Below are 16,958 nucleotides of genomic sequence, written 5' to 3' on the forward strand. Positions count from 1 at the left end.
TCGGGCACTTCATCAATCTGGGTAGCAAATTCGGGCAGAAAGAATTTCGGTAACCTTATTACCGAAATTCAATTCTTTTCTCACTCCGCCATCACATCATTTCTCTCTCCTCTCTCATCCTATTTTTGTTAGAATTTCAGCAACCCTGTTGCCGAAATTTGTTTCTTTCCTCCGTTTGCCAAATAACTTTAAATAGTACTCATATCATAAACAAACTCAATTTTCTGCAATATTTAGCCAAAAGACTCATGAAAAAATGATAATCAAAATCATAATGCCAACAAAGAATTGAAAAATAACCTAAAGCATGTGTTCCCCCGCTTTAACCATGAGAGGAATTATTCAGAGGAAAAATTAAAACTTGAGGAATCATACAAAGATATCTCAACTTTGTCGAAAGCAGCATGTACTTTCGACCTTGTACCTTTATTCAGAATTTTTTTTGCTTGAAGAAAAGTTAAGAGTGGCTTATCGTGGAGACTTATCTAGTCCTCTTTTTATCCTCCAAAAAAACCAATATGTGAGAGGTCTAGACGACATGGGCGATGTATCTTTTTCATAGTTCTCCTTTAAGGAACCTAAGACACCGACTGCCCGTGTGCGATTAATGCACAAACTTGAGACCTTTTAGGCCGGCATTGATCATCGTCTAGCAAGCTTTCATATAAGGTATTGCATGAGCAGTTAACTCATGAGTTAGAAACCAAAATCTATGGTTCAGTACCTGGCCTCTACCGGTTCACCTTTTACAGAAATTTCAGGTTTAAGTTCCAGGATACAGTTTTATTTTGAACTTCACGGTTGCTTCTGAAAACACAAAAGACATAAAAGATAAAACTACAAAGCTTAAGTGATGACCTAAAACACACCAGAAGTGGCTCAAGTGACATGGACAGAGCCACAGAGGCTTTCACTCCAAAGTCTTTATAACATACACTGGGGCATTATGAGCATACTGACACAAGAATAACAAATTCTCGTTTCTTTTTTTCTATCTTAAAAACAGCCACCACAACCAAAACAAATCCAACATCCAAATAAGCCAAATTGGATAAAGAATTTAGCTCTGGATTTGAATTGAAGTTGTGATACTATCTCATTAGCCACAATTTGACTTCTGATCTTCAAGCATTATAATCTAGGTGACTAGCTGTAGCTGGAAAGAAAAGATTGATGATAATAGTATCAAAGAGACTACAAGTAGCATTGGAATGATAAAGCAATTCATTAAAGACACTGCAGAATGACTGAATTTACAGGTGGCTTTTGGAAACAGATAAAATGTCTGTTGGTTTTTCAAATGCAGCAGAAACAAATAGAGTACTATATACATAATCAGTATCTAAATAATCTTCAACAGAGCATATCAATCAGTATCTTAACGATGGAAATGTGGGTAGTAAGTCGAATAATACAAAGGAGAACATCAATCGCTGTTATGATTCTTTCATACTCCTTTTTAACATGTCATCCACCAGATTGAAGATTTGCTTAAGCACTGCTGCTCTTGCTGTCACTTCCAATTGCCCAATGAGGTTTAGCAAGAGTTCGCCTCAATGCCTTCACTCCGAATGGGTTGTTCTTGCTCTGTTGCAAGTGGCAATACATGTAAGCAAGACGTAAGGGGATGTTAATATTCTCAGAGGGTAATGGGGAAGTCATCAACAAAATGAGTTTCATAGATTAGAGACGTAAAATTTTGACGGTTCCGTAGGTGTTAATCTTATGTTTCTTAATTAAATTTAACCATATAGTTGCAACAATAATGTTGAATTTAATTCTTCTCAGAAAAGATTGCATTGGTATTGCTGCATTTGTTTTTTAGCTTTTTTTGCTTAGTTTAGAAAAATATAAAAATACTAAATATACTCCAACCCCCCCCCCCCCCCCACATTCCCTAGGTACTAGGGAGGTTCAATTAGACCAACACATTCATTGGCATTGGTTTTGCTGCATTTGATCAATACAACCACATGGTTAACTTCAATTGGGAAACCTAAGATACAACACCTAAGAAACTATAATTAAAATTTTCCCTAGAAGTAAAATGTAATAAAGTTAAGTTGCTCTTACCGTCAAGCAGGTGCCTTCATCAAGATTGCAGACAGGATACTCCTGTGGGCAGCAAGAATAATAGTCATCGCAGCAGGTGGCAGACTCAAGTGGACAGCATCCCCATGCAAAGCATGATCTTCCATACTCATAAAGACAGCAGCAGGTATTGCTCTCAGGACAGGAGTAATAATTGTCACAGACAGTTGGGGGCACTATTGGAGACGGTGGAGATGGGCCTGGGTTGGGAGGATTTTGACCTTTCTTGATAGGGTAGGAGGGCTCCATTGCTATTCCACATTTGCCAGTTGCTGTGCCAACCAAATTGCGCTCCATCCTAATATAACCTGCCTCTCCCCAGCTTGCACCCCATGAGTTTCTCACAATCCAGTAATCAACACCATTGTCTGTGCCATACCCAACAGCAGCAACTCCATGGTCCAGTGCTGTCCCACAGCTTCCTGTGAATACACCCTGAAAAGATTGGGATAATTAAGGATTTGAGGTCAATTTTTTGTGTACAAATTAGAAGCTATCAATCAAGTCCCAGCTTCAATAGTAGAATTGAAAAGAACAGTGTACAGAGCATCCAAGCTAGTGCAATGCAACTGCCTTCACAAACAAATTCACCTGATGGGATGCTAAGTGTCTGGGTCCTTAGATTGGTTTCCACAAAATATTTTTCTTAGGTAGAAACTAAGTGTCTTGCTGCTTTTAGTGGCTTGTGTATAATGTAATTCTTGGGCAAAGGTCATGAGCTAAATGCAACTAGATCATGACAAAGACACTTACAGTAATTTAATAGCGATGGAAGGGCTCAAATCACCAAACTAAGAACAATAGCATCTAAAGAGCTAAATCACCAACTTGTAATCAGATTGAGATTTTAATCATACCGAGTCATATAACTGGAATTCCCTGCCACCTCCTTCTATGGCAATGCTTACTGGCTGGCTAGCTACTGCCTTTTGCAGTGCTTTCTCGTTATTAACAGGAACATCCTCAAAATCATCAATTGTAACAACCTTGGCATTTTTCTGCACAAAACAAAAGACAAGACAAAATAAGAACTTTTTTTTTGGTGGTAACTCAGCTTCTTAATTTGTTTTTCCCTAGAGAATTGCCACTGACCCGGTATGTGTCACATCTGCCATCATTAGCTTTATAAGGATAATCCTCTTCAGAGTCAATGCCACCATTGTTGATGATGAACTGAAAGGCATAGTCCATGAGACCCCCATTACATCCTTCATTGTATGTTGTATCACAGTCCACCAGTTCCTGCTCTGATAGTGAGATCAGATCGCCAGTCACAATCTTGTTTATCCCTTCCACAGCCGAAATTGTCGAGAATGCCCAGCAACTCCCTTTATTTCAAAGTATACAGTTAAAACACCATCACATACCAAATTGTACAAAGCAAAACAAATGATGTAAGATTTATTGACAAAAAATGCTTTAAGCTAGATTTGAAACCAAGGAGTTTTGTCCAACTGAAATAAATGGGAACAGAAGCACATGTCTTCCATTAATTATAGTTGCTAAAGTTTGAAACAACTGTTACATTGTTCCAACCTATCCTGTGGATGTTGGAAAACTTTATACAAATTTATGACATTCATATCGGTATGTGAAACCATATAATTAAGATTAAAACCTTCTTTTTTTTCTTTTTGGCTTATGTACCGCTCCTTCCGTTTTGTACCTTCACTTTCCCAATTAAATTAAACCATGTGATTGTATTAACCAATGCAATATAGGCACATAGTTGAATTTAATTGGAAACCTAAAGCACAGCACATAAGGAGTAATGCCTAAGTTTCGCCTGGTCTGTTTTCCCCTTAATAATTTTCTATAAATCAAAGTTAGAAAAGGTCCAATATTATGGTCTCCATCGTTACTCAATTTTAAAGGCAAGACACTAACTGAAAGAGAATTGCAACATGACCAAGTCTTTGTTAGCTCTATTAGTTGACATCCAAACACAAATATTCTAAGCCAAAATTTAAATTGTATAAATGACAAAGACTGCCAAACAGACAACATAGTCTACTTCACACGAGTTAAATGAGACAATTCTTTGGCGAGAAAAATGTGGTCTCAGAACCGGCCCATAGATTTTAATATCTAAGAAATTAAATTTTTAAACAGCCGGGCCCATAGGTGTGAAAACTGCTAGGTCCAGTGGGCCCACTTTGTGAACTGAGGAAGAATGTAACCTCTATCCAGATTCCAGACCCAAAAATATTTAATTGCAATTAGGCAAATCATGAATTAAAAATTCATGAATTTGGACTGAAAAAAAGGGGTGTGAGAGCCACAGCATGTTTTGTCAAAGATGCTTGGCCAAATTATTAGAGGATAATCTGGAACTCCACAATAGAATTTCTAAAATTCTATTTATCCATTTTGATCTGTGGATTGCAATTTGTAAGGTCGTCAATAATTTCAATGAATAGCAAAATTAAAACAGTAAATTACAGGTGTAACAAAGTTCAATACACTGCTTTCAAATGGATTAATAGGATTTTAAGAACTAATAACAATTGACAGCTGATCTTAATCATGGTCTCATGAACGTTTAGATGCAGCTTTCAACTGATTGATTATTGCTTATTTGCTAAAAATTGGTTAAAAGTATAATTGTATCTAAAGAAAAAAGAAACTTTAAAAAACTGTAAATAAATAAATAATCTTAAAAAATTGAAATACAAAAAACCAATAAAAAAATTAAACATAAAAACAAAAACCTGTCCCCATCAATAAAAATAAATAAATAAAATAAAAAACCTGTCCAGATACAGACTAACTATGCCAGGTATTACATTTAAGAAAATTAAATAAAGAAACAAAACTGTCTTGCCAACAAGACCTTTGAATTGGGTCTCAATTCCGGCTTATGATCTCAGTCAGACATCCGTGTTAAAATTGGAAACTAGCTTACATAAGACCCGCATATCCTGGAACAGTGATGCTGACAAACTTGCCTCCACACGTGTCGTAATCCGTAATTTCTAAGGTCCATATTTTTTTTTTTGCATATTTTAATTTTTACACCAAATTTTTTTTTAGAATTATCTTATATTATATTATTAATTACTGTGCGATTTACGATCATAGCCATAGGGATATACAAATAGTTAATACCATCCTGGAAATCATCACATAAAGCAAAGCTCTTTAATTGACCAAAACAATAAATTCCATTCATTTGGACCTAGTCATCAAACAATTAGATTAATTATTTACTATTACCTTCGTGAAACGGTGAAAAATTAATAAGGTTCAGCTATCTCTATTATTCTCTTATCTCAAGCCTATAACTTCATTTGCAAGTAAAGACACATTCAAACAATAGTCAAATTACCCTTCCACCCACCAAATTCTATTGATATAAAACAAAATTATTAATAGTCAAATAACTTTTTTATAATCTTATTAAATAGGTTATATTATAAAGAAACCCTCTATTATTTTCTCTTTAGCTAAATTATTCTACTTATCCATAATGAAACATCTCTTGAAAACTCCGTCGACCAATTATTCTACAACCCTCTAAATTATTTTTTTTGAGAAATAATTAAATATTTAAAAAAAGAGGTAAAAACTATGCAAAGGGTGAAACTTTAATTACCACAACTCCCTTGGTCTTTGACGTCAACGACAGCACCTTCCTTCCTCCAATCAACGGACTCGGGCAACTTATCACCGACACGTGGCTCATATCGATCGCTCCTTGGCCTCGAAAGCTTCTGAACACCACTCTTCTTCTTCGTACCTAGGTACGTAGTTCTGTACTCCTCGTTGGTCAGGTCAGCGAACCGGTTCAGCCCGAGCTTGTAAGACCGGTTCTCGGCGTTGTGCCGGTCGATGAACATGAGATTATCCTTAAAGATCTCGAACCTCTTCTCCTTCTCTCCTAGGGCGTTGTAGACCTTGCCGTGCTTCACAAGCCACGCCTCGTACAGACCCATCACTTCCTCGTCAGTCCTCGAACTCGATTTGTCGACGTGGGTTTGGTCGTACCCGATGATCGACATGTCCAAGGCTGTCGATACCGCTAAAATCGTGAAGAAGAAGAAGATCAAAGATGATCTATAGGAACCCATCTTCGTTTTTTCTGTGTGACTGTGAACTATTTTTCAGAGAGATGGGTTTGAGAGGAAATGGTTGGTGTGTGAAAAAGTTGGGAGGTCACAGTGGGCTTATAAAGGAAAAGGACTGGAAATTTTAATACTAATTTTAAATTAGGAGATATTTTAAGAGAAATAAATGTATGTTTTTAAAATAAAATAAAAAAATGTAAAGAAATGAATTTTTTTTTTTTGTTGAGAAACTAAAGAAATGAATATAAATTAAGAAAAGCTCGGAAGAACATATATAGGTAAGTTAATAATCTTTTATGTAGGATAAATTATAAATATCTTTCGTCTGAGGGCCGGATGAGTACCATGTCAAAACCATTTTTGGATGTATTAAAAAAATTATTATTGAATTTTTTTTTCAAAGAATATTAATAATAAATAAATAGACTCAACAACTTTTGGTTTTTCGTAGAGGCACAATTCCAACTTGGCTTCTTTGTTGACTATAAGAGTAGGTTTGGTTGATAGAGGTGAGAAGGGGGAAAACAGAGAAGTGAGAGAATAAAAAAGTTTTTTTTTTTTTTTTGGTTTGGTTGGGAGTAAAAAAGTGGAAGAATGGAAAAAAAATATATTTGTATAAATTTTCTTACGTACTCTGTTAAAAAATGATGTCCTACTAAAACCAAAAAAAGTGAAAAAAAAAATCATCCAAATTTATTAGGAAATAAAAATCATATCTAGAAAAAAAATCACAAAAAAAAAAGCCAAAAGGAAAAATAAAGAAAGAAAGAAGAAGAGCAACTAGACAAAGCCTTTTCAGGAAAAAAAAAAAAAAAGCATGGAGGCAAGCACGTGTGCAAGTGTACATGGGTATTTTAATTATTTACTTGTTAAATTTCTTTCACACAGTTTTGTCTCAATTTTAGAGAGAAAAAATTTTGATGGGCCAAGGGAGAAAATACATGAGTCCCACCAATTTTTTTTTCCCTCCCCTTCCTTTAAAAAAACACCTACAAAAAAAAAATTTCCTTCTTATTTTCTCTCAAAAATTTTCCATTCACCTTAATTTACCTCCAAACAAACACACCCTTAGAGATTTTATCAATTAAATTAATTGGAACATACAAAAGAATTTGCTTGATTTCAGGGTATTTTGTAGTTTTTGATTGCTTATTTGCATAGTATTTATCAAAATGTTTTTTTTTTTCTTATCAATTTATGCTAAATATGTGGCAACAAGCTTAAAAAAATCTTCTTTTCCCTGAATCTCCAATTATTTTGTGTGTGAGAAGGTGCCAATTAAACTATAAGTCTCTAGAGTCTGGATAAGTATTGATTTTTTCAAATAATGGATTTAACTCTTCTCTTTTACTTTTTACTTAAGGTAAGCAAAAAGAAAAGAGTCTGAATTTGATAAGAACGGGATGTAATAAGAGATTATCACATTAGCATTTTACTCGAAATTTAATACATCCTACCACGCTTAATAACATTTTAATAAAGTCTCAATTTGGTTGGATTTATATATATGTGGGGGGTAAAAAGATCCTGATGGGAACGTGGGCCTTTTGGGCCGTGTTAAGGAAGGCCGACCTGACCCTGGGTTTGGAAGTTGTTAATACTATGGGTCGGCCCATGCGCCGAGGGTCCGAGGACTCAGCCGAGGTGAACTTATCCTCGGACACCGAGAACCCGGGACCTCATGGTACAGGATAGCGAATGACACGGTCAAGACCACTGGATAAAAGGGGTGAACCCTTGAATGCCCCGAAGCACCAGTGTTGAAGAAATGACAAAGACAAAGGCTGCTACCTCCACATTAAAGACCGCACCTACCAGCCGCATTAATGGGGAGGTGACACTTGAACGATGGAAGGAAACTTCTACTGTTCAAAGGCACTAAGAAAAGAAATATCTATACTAAGGGAGGAGTTGAGGGCAACACGCGTGTATAAAGTATTAAGAAGAAGAGTATTTAAGGGAGGACCTAGAACGAGAAAGAGGGACGGAACTGTTTGTAACCTAAAAAGAAAAAAGACAAGAGAGAGAGATAATATAAGAACATTTCGCTTACGTCCGAGAGACCTATTTATATTACTCTTTCGTTTCCTAATACGCAATCTTTAGTTTGTCATTTAATCTTCACTCACTTCTAACGCAGGTTTTAAGCCCACTCTACAAATTTTCATTGTTTAAAATTTCATTAGCCATGCATTCTTGGGTCCAGGTGCAATTGTGCACTTACAATATAGATATTAGAATTGATTAGATGTGATTATGCTTGTTCTTAAATATGTGATAAGATTATGTGACATATTTGGATTTAAGAGGTAAAACATAAATTTTACACCACATCCTTCCCAAATTTAATCTCAAAAGAAAATTATCTTCTTACTTTTCTTAATACAAATAAAATATCTTCTCTATTTTCTAATTTAAGCTATAAAATTTATTATAATCACTCTACACAAAAGAAACTTGTTAATATTTTTACATGGTGATAAATAACAATTATTATTATTATATTTATTTAAATTCCATAAAATGTATAGAAAAAAAACCATTTATGTTTTCTCACGACATTCCAAATAGTAAGAGCACTAGGTATTAATAATGATTTATTTAAATAAACTTTTAAATTATAGTTTTCATATTCTCTCATTTGGATTGGTTCATGATTCTTTTCAAAAAAAGGATTGGATCCTGAATCATATTAGATTAACATGAAATTTAGTATTCATATAACAAGTATTCAATAAACTTGCTAAATTTTCAACTTAATTAAAAAGTGATTGAGCTTGACAAAAAATTAGATTAAATATAATTTGAAATCTCGATTTACTATTTTTTTAAACACAATTGATGAAGTTTATACTTTTGAATTTGGCCTACACCAAAAAATAATTTTAGTTTTTTGATTTGCTATTAAAAACAATAAAAAAGGACCTTATTGAGTTTATTAAAAAAATTATCATTTGGATTACATAAATGCATGATAGTTATTTATTTATTTAATTATAGTATTTTAAAAAGAATTTCACTAACGTATATCCTTAAAACACATATTAGTGAATCATTTTTAAAAACTTTTTCTAGAAAAATTACTTAATTTTTTATAATTTTTTAATTTTCAATAAAATATTTCAAAAAAAATGGTTAATATATGCTCCAAAATTATATATTTCGTTTGGAATTTTGAATTGCGTAATGCACGATATTAGATTCACAGAAAATGTATTATACATAAAATAACTAATAAGTATATAATTGACCTAAAATTCAATAATAAACCATAAAACATCAATTTATCATTTTTTAAAAGTTGTTGAGCTTGGCAAAAAAATCAGATTACATACAGTTTGAAACTTTTAAGAAATATCCACTGCATAGAATGAATCAGTAGCTGACAATTAAGACGATAGGAACCATGTGGATGAGATTTGATTGGTGAGTTAGGCAAACAATATAAAATAGAAGAGAGACCAACCCACGGAAATAGGAGAGATGGTGCCTTGGTTTTGGAGCTGAGTTAAGTCACGCGTTGCGTTAAGAACCTGACCAAACAGTGGGACTCTTTTTTTTTTTTACCACGGTTAAAAGTTAAAACTTTGATTTTACTCACGTGTGTGCGTGTGTTTTTTTAGGACTTAGGAGCGTGGTTACAGTGAGTAGGAAAGTCTTGGGGATCTCTATTGGTTCGAATTTCTGCGAATTTTGATTTGCCACGTAGTATAAGTTTTCTATTGGAATAAGTGGATGACCGTGACTGTTCAATTTTTTCTTTTTTTATGTGGGACCTACAGAAAGTTAGGGGAAGAGACTTTCGTGGTTGCATCAATTATATTGTCCCCTTTCGCTGTCAGTGTGACTCAGACATATTCAGAGTTGCGTACCACACCATTCTAGGTCACTTTGCAACTCTCTCTTTTTTTGTTTTCATTTTCACCCCTCCAGAATTATCAAAACACCCTCCCCAAAGTTATAACTCCGTTTAATACTTATTCATTGTCGTTTGTTCTGTTGTCGAGTCTAACGAAAAGATTATCAGGTGCATCACACAGGACACCGTGTGAACAGAACTTAATACATTAAAGCCAATTTAGGCTGCATTTGGTTGGGTATAAAATATTTTTTGAGTGTAAAATAATTTCAGGTGAAAATATTTTCGGGAAAGGAAAATATTTTTAGGTGTTTAGTGGCATTTTAAAAAATACTTTGGAAAATATTTTCATGTGTTTGGTAACATTCTGAAAATGCTAATTTTTTACTGATTTCTCACATTTTCTCAACCATTTTCTCACATTCCAAACAAATTTTATAATACAACATTACAATCCATCAACTTCTAAACAAACAAAAATCAAATAAAACACCATGGCCAAATCATTCGGTCAAACTGAGAGAGGGAGGTGAGACAGGGAAGAGGAAGAGTGAGATCGGTGGGTCACCGATCTCGCCGGCGTGATCACGCGCGTCGATCTCGCCCGGCGCGAGCTTGATGGCGCCTCGATCTCGCCTTGCGCGAGCTCGACGGCGGGCCTTTGGGTTGAGGATGGCGTGATCTTGGCTTCACCGGCGTGATCTGACCGATTCGGCGATCTCCCTCTAGCTCTCTCTCTCTCTCTCTTCTGGTGTGGGTCGTTGCCTCTCTCTCTCCTTCTCTGTTTTCCAACGAAAAACTCTATTTGAAGGTAAAATAGACATGGAAAATATTTTACAGGTGGGGAGGGTTTATTTTACGGTCAATGGTTTTGATTTTTCGTTTGACTAAAATTTCAGGTGTTGCCAAACACCCGCAAATGCTGAAAACATTTTTCGAAAGTTATTTACCGTCGAAACAAATGCAGCCTTAGTAATCTATTTTGTTTTCCATTAGTAAAACAAACTCAAATAGAAGAAAAATTCTTGTGCCATGAACTAGTGTACAAGTTGGTAGCACCGGATGAACTCTGAATAGAAATCTTGGATAAATTTCCCAAATTTTGCTCTACTACCACTACAATTAGGGATGCCAAAACCCAATAGCTAATGGGTACCCAACCCGACTAGGCATAAAATTGTTGGGTATTACTCAATTTGTTATGGGCAATGCAAATTAGGTTGGGTTTTTCCCCAAACTTGAATTTCTTGGGTTGAGTTCGAGTATTGCTTGAATATCTCGGGTCGAGTTTAAGTCTTTCCTTAATCTGTATGTACCTTTCACTTATTGTAAGAAAATAAATTGTACATATAATCATTTTTCGTTCTTTCTTTACAATTCAACCAAGTATCTTTTAATTACAATATTTTTATTAGAAAAATATGGAAAGAGTATCCACTATAGTCTTTTATAATTCCATTAAATGTATCTGAAGAGGGTAAAATCGTGGATGACGGATCCATTTAAATAACCGTGACAGAGCCAGACTAATAAGATGATAGTGGACGGATCCAAGGTACACGGATACAAGGTGGACAGACCTAAAGACCATGTGGCATCCCCTTAGTTTAGAAGTAATCTCCAAGAACTCCTAAATGGAAATAACTTGCGTCTCACAATTAACCCTAGCTTATAAAGTCCCCATATGAATAGAATCCTATAGTGAAAGGAATTCCATAGTATGCACTCATTAATGATGATCTTCCCTATAAGGAAATGCCTTTCTGCGCAAGAAATGGAGTTCGGCTCTACACCACTAAATAACCCCGAAACCCTCACAAACCAAGGTACGCATAATTCACCCCAGCTCTAGTACTCTAGAGTTGTGTAAAGTTCTAACTTGACATTTGGAGGGTATTTGGCCGACACCACATCGGTGCTCTTTGTTTGGTCCTCTCTTTTTGTGTTGTGCAGGTATTGACTCCAACACGTAAAGACCGTGTGGCTTATTGGTGATTTTTTGGCTTCATCAGTTGGCGCTGTTTGTTGGAAAACGGTCGATCATTGAAATAAGCCATACATACCACTTCCTGGACAAAAGGTTGCATGGTACTTACTCGTTCGATGGCAATAACCACCAACGATCAGGGAGACGAACTGCACACAACGGCCTTGGAGAAATAGGTTCAAACCCTCGCAGTAACGATAGAATGCCTCACCAAGTAGAATCATGACATAGAGGAATAGCTGCGCCAGAAGAACGCGACGCAGAACACTCAAGAGGAAGACCATGAAGGAACCAATGTAGAGAGAAGGAATCAAGAGGGGCTGGAAGGCAGCCACGCCCCAAGTAGGTAAGAGTGACAAGATACTAGCCAACCAATTGGCACAGATGCAGCTCCCCCTCAGATAGTCACGGAGATGCAGATGATGAAGGAACGGATGGACTTCACGATGAACGCACTCAGAGGATGGGTGTCCAGTGATCTCGATGACTTAGTCCATTGAACAGATTCCCCATTCACCTCATCCGTTTCGTCATTACCCCTACCACCGAAATTTAGAATGCCTCAGGTAGAAAGCTACAACGGATGTAAGGACCCCCTAGATCACCTAGAGTCCTTCAAGACTCTGATGCACTTGCAGGGAGTGGCAGACGAAATAATGTGTAGGGCTTTCCCTACCACATTGAAAGGCCCCGCAAGAATTTGGTTAAACAGGTTGACGCCCAATTCCATTAGCACCTTCAAGGAGTTGAGCGTCCTATTTGCCTCGCACTTCATTAGGGGGCACAGGTACAAGAAGTCTACTGCATGCTTAATGAATTAAGCAACGAAAGGATGAGACGCTGAGGTCTTATATTACCCGCTTTAACAAGGATGCACTCTCGATCGATGAAGCTAACGATAAGATACTGGTGGCAGCATTCACGAACAGGCTACGGAAGGGTAAGTTCCTATTTCCTTGTATAAGAATGACCCGAAAACTATGTCAGATGTACTCTATAGGGTTACTAAGTACATGAATGCGGAAGACACACTATTGGCTCGCGAAGAGAAGCCTAAGAAGTGAGAAAGATAGGAGGAAGTCCGACAGGATAGGGGGCGAAAGATGGCCAGAACGAGAGATAGAAGGGAGGACAGGCGGTCCAAACCCCCTATAGGAAGATTCATGAACTTCACCCCCACTCAATACCCCGATTGATTAAGTCCTAATACAGATTAAGGACGAAGGGGCCTTGACGTTTCCCGACAAGCTGAAGGGAGATCCCAGCAAGAGGTCTAGGGATAAGTACTGTTGTTTCCACCGCGATCACGGCCACGACACGTCCGAATGCTATGACTTGAAGCAGTTGATAGAAGCTCTTATCAGGCAGGGGAAGATGCAAAGATTCGTTGGTAAGGAAGGGATAGAACAGTCTCAAGGACCGTCCACACGGAGAGAAAACAAGCGCCCTAGGCCATCATTGGGAGACATAAAGATGATTGTGGGGGGCAATGCGGCTTCCAGCTCTTCCAAGAAGGCATGAAAGACATACCTACGGATGGTTTAGAATGTGACAGGATACACTCAAAAAATGGCACGTATTGACAACCCTGTAATTGGATTCACGGAGGAAGATGCCCGTTGTCTCCACCACCTACACGACGATGCACTTGTGGCCAGCATACGCATAGGAGACTATAACACCCACCGGGTTCTGGTGGACAACAGGAGTTCTGCTAACATCCTATACTATTCGGCATTTCAGCAGATGAGAATAGAGAAAGAATGGTTGATTCCAACCAACGCCCCACTCCTAGGATTTGGAAGAACAAGGGTGCACCCCTTAGGAGCGGTCACCCTACCAGTGACAGTCGGAGACTATCCTCAGCAGATCACCAAGGATGTCACCTTCCTAGTTGCTGATTGTTCTTTTGCATACAACGCCATCTTGGGTCGTCCTACTTTGAATTCATGGAAGGCTATAACCTCAACCTACTACATGATGATCAGGTTTCCTACCAAGTATGGAGTTGGAGAAGTTAAAGCAGATCAAGTGGCGGCACGCAAATGATACATTGCCATGTTGGAGATAGATGATCATTTGCAAACCATATGCATAGAAGAACAGCGGACAGTAGCTGAACTGATGGAAGAATTGGAAGAAGTACCCCTCGATGATTCTAGGCTTGAACGGATGATGAGAATAACCAGTCAATACGTCAAGCACTCGCAATATTTCTAAGGGAAAACCAGGATGTATTTGCCTGGAGTCATGAGGATATGCCAGGAATCAATTCGTCAATCATAGTCCACAGGTTGAACGTTTTGCCCTCATTCTCCCCCGTTCGCCAAAAAGAGCGGGTGTTCGCCTAGGAGTGAAACAATGGCATAATTGAGGAGGTGCGGAAGCTACAGGAAGCAGACTTTATACGAGAAGTATACTACCCTGACATGTTGACAAATGTGGTTATGGTGAAGAAGGCCAATGGAAAGTGAAGGATGTGCGTAGATTTCACGGACCTAAATAGGGTTTGCCCTAAGGATAGTTATTCGCTTCCACGGATTGACACCTTGGTAGACTTGACTGCAAGAAACCAACTGCTAAGTTTCATGGATGCGTTATCTAGCTACAACCAGATCAAGTTGAATGAAGCCGATCGGGAGAAGACCTCCTTTGTAACAAGCCAGGGACTATTCTACTACAAAGTTATGTCGTTCGGACTCAAGAACGCAGGAGCCACATACTAGAGATTGATGAACAAGATGTTCGCGCACCAGATTGGGAGGAATGTGCAAGCTTACGTAGATGACATGCTGGTGAAAAGCATACAGGAGGACGACCACTTGAGCAACCTCCAAGTGACCTTTGACACCCTTCGATCTTACAACATGAAATTAAATCCAAACAAGTGTGTGTTCGGGGTAACTGTAGGGAAGTTCCTAGGATTCATGGTATCCCAAAGGGGTATCGAGGTCAGTCCGGAGAAGATACAGGCGATAATGGAAATAGCTCCGCCAAAGACGGTTAAAGAAGTACAAAGCCTGAACGGCAAGATAGTAGCATTGAACAGATTCGTATCAAGGTCAACGGATAAGTGCATTCCCTTCTTCCGCACATTGAGGAGATCGTTTGAATGGACGGACGAATGCCAGTAGGCATTTAAAAATTTGAAGGCATATCTCTCTTCTCCGTCATTACTCAGGCAGTCCAAGCCAAGGGAGGAGCTGTTTCTATACTTGGCCGTTTCCCTAGCCGCTATTAGTGCGGCCTTGATTAGAGAAAAGGATAGGGTATACTTTACAAGCCGAGCGCTTCGACAAGCAGAACAGAGGTACCCTCAGATGGAAAAACTAGCCTTCACATTAGTAACCGCAACACGAAAACTCAAGCTATATTTCCAAGCCATGACAGATAAGCCCTTACGAAGAGCTATGAGTAGCCCCGAGGCTGCAGGACGAATGGCCTTATGGGCGGTCAAGCCAAGTGAGTTTGACATACAGTATTGACCACACACTACTATAAGGGATAGGTAGTAGCTGATTTCATCATCGAATTCACTCTTATTGAAGGCCAGGGGCCAGAAGAAGTTCCCCAGTGGAGTATCCACATAGATGAATCTTCCAATAAGCAAGTAGGCGGAGCTGGCGTGGTACTCTACACCCTAAAGGGAGATAAGATCGAGTGCATGATCCGACTGAACTTTCCTATGACCAATAACGAAGCAGAATACGAAGCCTTGATAGCAGGTCTGGACCTCGCGAAAGCGGCGGGAGCTAAAAATGTAGTCGAATACTGCGATTCCCAAGTCATAACCAGTCAGGTCAACGACAATTATGAGTGCAAGAGTGAACGGATGAAGAGATACCTCGAGGAGGTGAAGGGTCGAATTAGTAGCCTCCAAATGAAATTGGTTCAAATCCCAAGGGAGGAGAACAAGTGTGCCAACCAACTTGCTAAAGCTGCTTCAGTAGAACACATGCTCGTCCCCAATCAGGTATTGTCCTTTGTTCAACTCTCATCACTAATAGACAATACCAATGTACAGGATATAGGTTATGAAAACTGTTGGATAATGCCAATAGCCGCCTACCTGAGGGACGGCGAACTGCCAGACGACAAGGAGGCCGCAAGGAGGTTGAAGGTTCAAGCAGCTTGTTTCATTTTGATTAAAAACGTCTTATATAAGAGAGGTTTCTCCCGACCTTACCTGAGGTGCCTCGTCCCCAAAGAAGCAGATTATGTTATGAGAGAGGTCCACGAAGGAATCTTCCGGAATCACTCTGGATCATGGTCTTTGGTACACAAGCTAATCCGAGTGGAATATTACTGGCCAACTATGTAGAAGGATGCCCATGCATACGTCAAAGCCTGCAACAAGTGCTAGAGATTTGGTAACCTTATAAGGCAACCAACAGAAGAACTCACCCTATCACAGCCCCGTGGCTGTTCACTCAATGGGGGTTAGATATCATGGGTCCCTTCTAAATAGCGGTTAGGCAGTTAAAGTTCCTTGTGGTCAACATTGATTACTTCACCAAATGGGTGGAAGCGGAAGCCCTAGCCACAATCACGGAAAAGAATATACGAAATTTCGTATGGAGAAACATAATTCGCAGGTATGACATATCTAGAGTGCTTGTCTCAGACAACGAAAAGCAGTTTGACAACGACGCATTCAGAGACTTCTGTTCACAACTAGGGATCAAGAACCACTACTCATCGCCTGCCCATCCATAAGCCAGTGGACAGGTCGAAGTCACGAACTGATCCTTACTCAAAATCATCAAGACTCGGATTGAGGGGGCAAAGGGCATATGGCCGGATGAACTGCCAAGTATTTTATGGGCATATGGGACGATGGCAAGGACACCCATAAGCGAAACACCGTTTCAGTTGGCATACGGTAGTGAGGCAGTCATCCCAGCAGAAGTATGGCTTATAAGCTACCGGGTAGGGAACCACGACGAGAGCAATA

At 38.4% G+C, this 16,958-nt stretch overlaps 3 protein-coding genes across 3 annotated transcripts; 2 read left to right on the forward strand and 1 right to left on the reverse strand.

Annotated features, from left to right (window-relative positions):
* Positions 1–1,201: 1,201 nt before the first annotated feature.
* Positions 1,202–6,468, reverse strand: LOC142643797 (cysteine proteinase mucunain-like). The gene is made up of 5 exons (XM_075818517.1): positions 5,687–6,468; positions 3,184–3,419; positions 2,949–3,089; positions 2,074–2,526; positions 1,202–1,587 (listed from the first exon to the last, which is right to left on the reverse strand). Exons 1-5 carry the CDS (start codon positions 6,159–6,161, stop codon positions 1,492–1,494), a joined length of 1,401 nt encoding a protein of 466 aa, XP_075674632.1. The 5' UTR covers positions 6,162–6,468; the 3' UTR covers positions 1,202–1,491.
* A 7,105-nt stretch (positions 6,469–13,573) lies between these two features.
* Positions 13,574–14,053, forward strand: LOC142622055 (uncharacterized). Its single transcript, XM_075795465.1, has one exon. It carries the CDS (start codon positions 13,574–13,576, stop codon positions 14,051–14,053), a length of 480 nt encoding a protein of 159 aa, XP_075651580.1.
* A 692-nt stretch (positions 14,054–14,745) lies between these two features.
* LOC142622063 (uncharacterized) lies at positions 14,746–16,325 on the forward strand. Its single transcript, XM_075795477.1, has 3 exons — positions 14,746–15,065; positions 15,186–15,466; positions 15,553–16,325. The coding sequence occupies exons 1-3, from the start codon at positions 14,746–14,748 to the stop codon at positions 16,323–16,325; spliced, it is 1,374 nt and encodes a 457-aa protein (XP_075651592.1).
* Positions 16,326–16,958: the final 633 nt, after the last annotated feature.

Source organism: Castanea sativa, chromosome 1, assembly GCF_040712315.1.
Source record: "Castanea sativa cultivar Marrone di Chiusa Pesio chromosome 1, ASM4071231v1".
Classification (NCBI taxonomy): domain Eukaryota; kingdom Viridiplantae; phylum Streptophyta; class Magnoliopsida; order Fagales; family Fagaceae; genus Castanea; species Castanea sativa.

Bases quoted from the DNA above. Each gene is read 5' to 3' on its own strand.
- LOC142643797 (XM_075818517.1), bottom strand. From the start codon at position 6,161: ATGGGTTCCTATAGATCATCTTTGATCTTCTTCTTCTTCACGATTTTA. The intron at 3,420-5,686 runs GTAATTAAAGTT...TTTGAAATAAAG, and splicing joins CAAAGACCAAGGGAGTTGTG to GGAGTTGCTGGGCATTCTCG. The intron at 3,090-3,183 runs GTCAGTGGCAAT...TGTTTTGTGCAG, and splicing joins GCAGATGTGACACATACCGG to AAAAATGCCAAGGTTGTTAC.
- LOC142622055 (XM_075795465.1), top strand. From the start codon at position 13,574: ATGGCACGTATTGACAACCCTGTAATTGGATTCACGGAGGAAGATGCC.
- LOC142622063 (XM_075795477.1), top strand. From the start codon at position 14,746: ATGTTCGCGCACCAGATTGGGAGGAATGTGCAAGCTTACGTAGATGAC. The intron at 15,066-15,185 runs GTCAACGGATAA...GTCATTACTCAG, and splicing joins TTGAACAGATTCGTATCAAG to GCAGTCCAAGCCAAGGGAGG. The intron at 15,467-15,552 runs GTGAGTTTGACA...CTCTTATTGAAG, and splicing joins CTTATGGGCGGTCAAGCCAA to GCCAGGGGCCAGAAGAAGTT.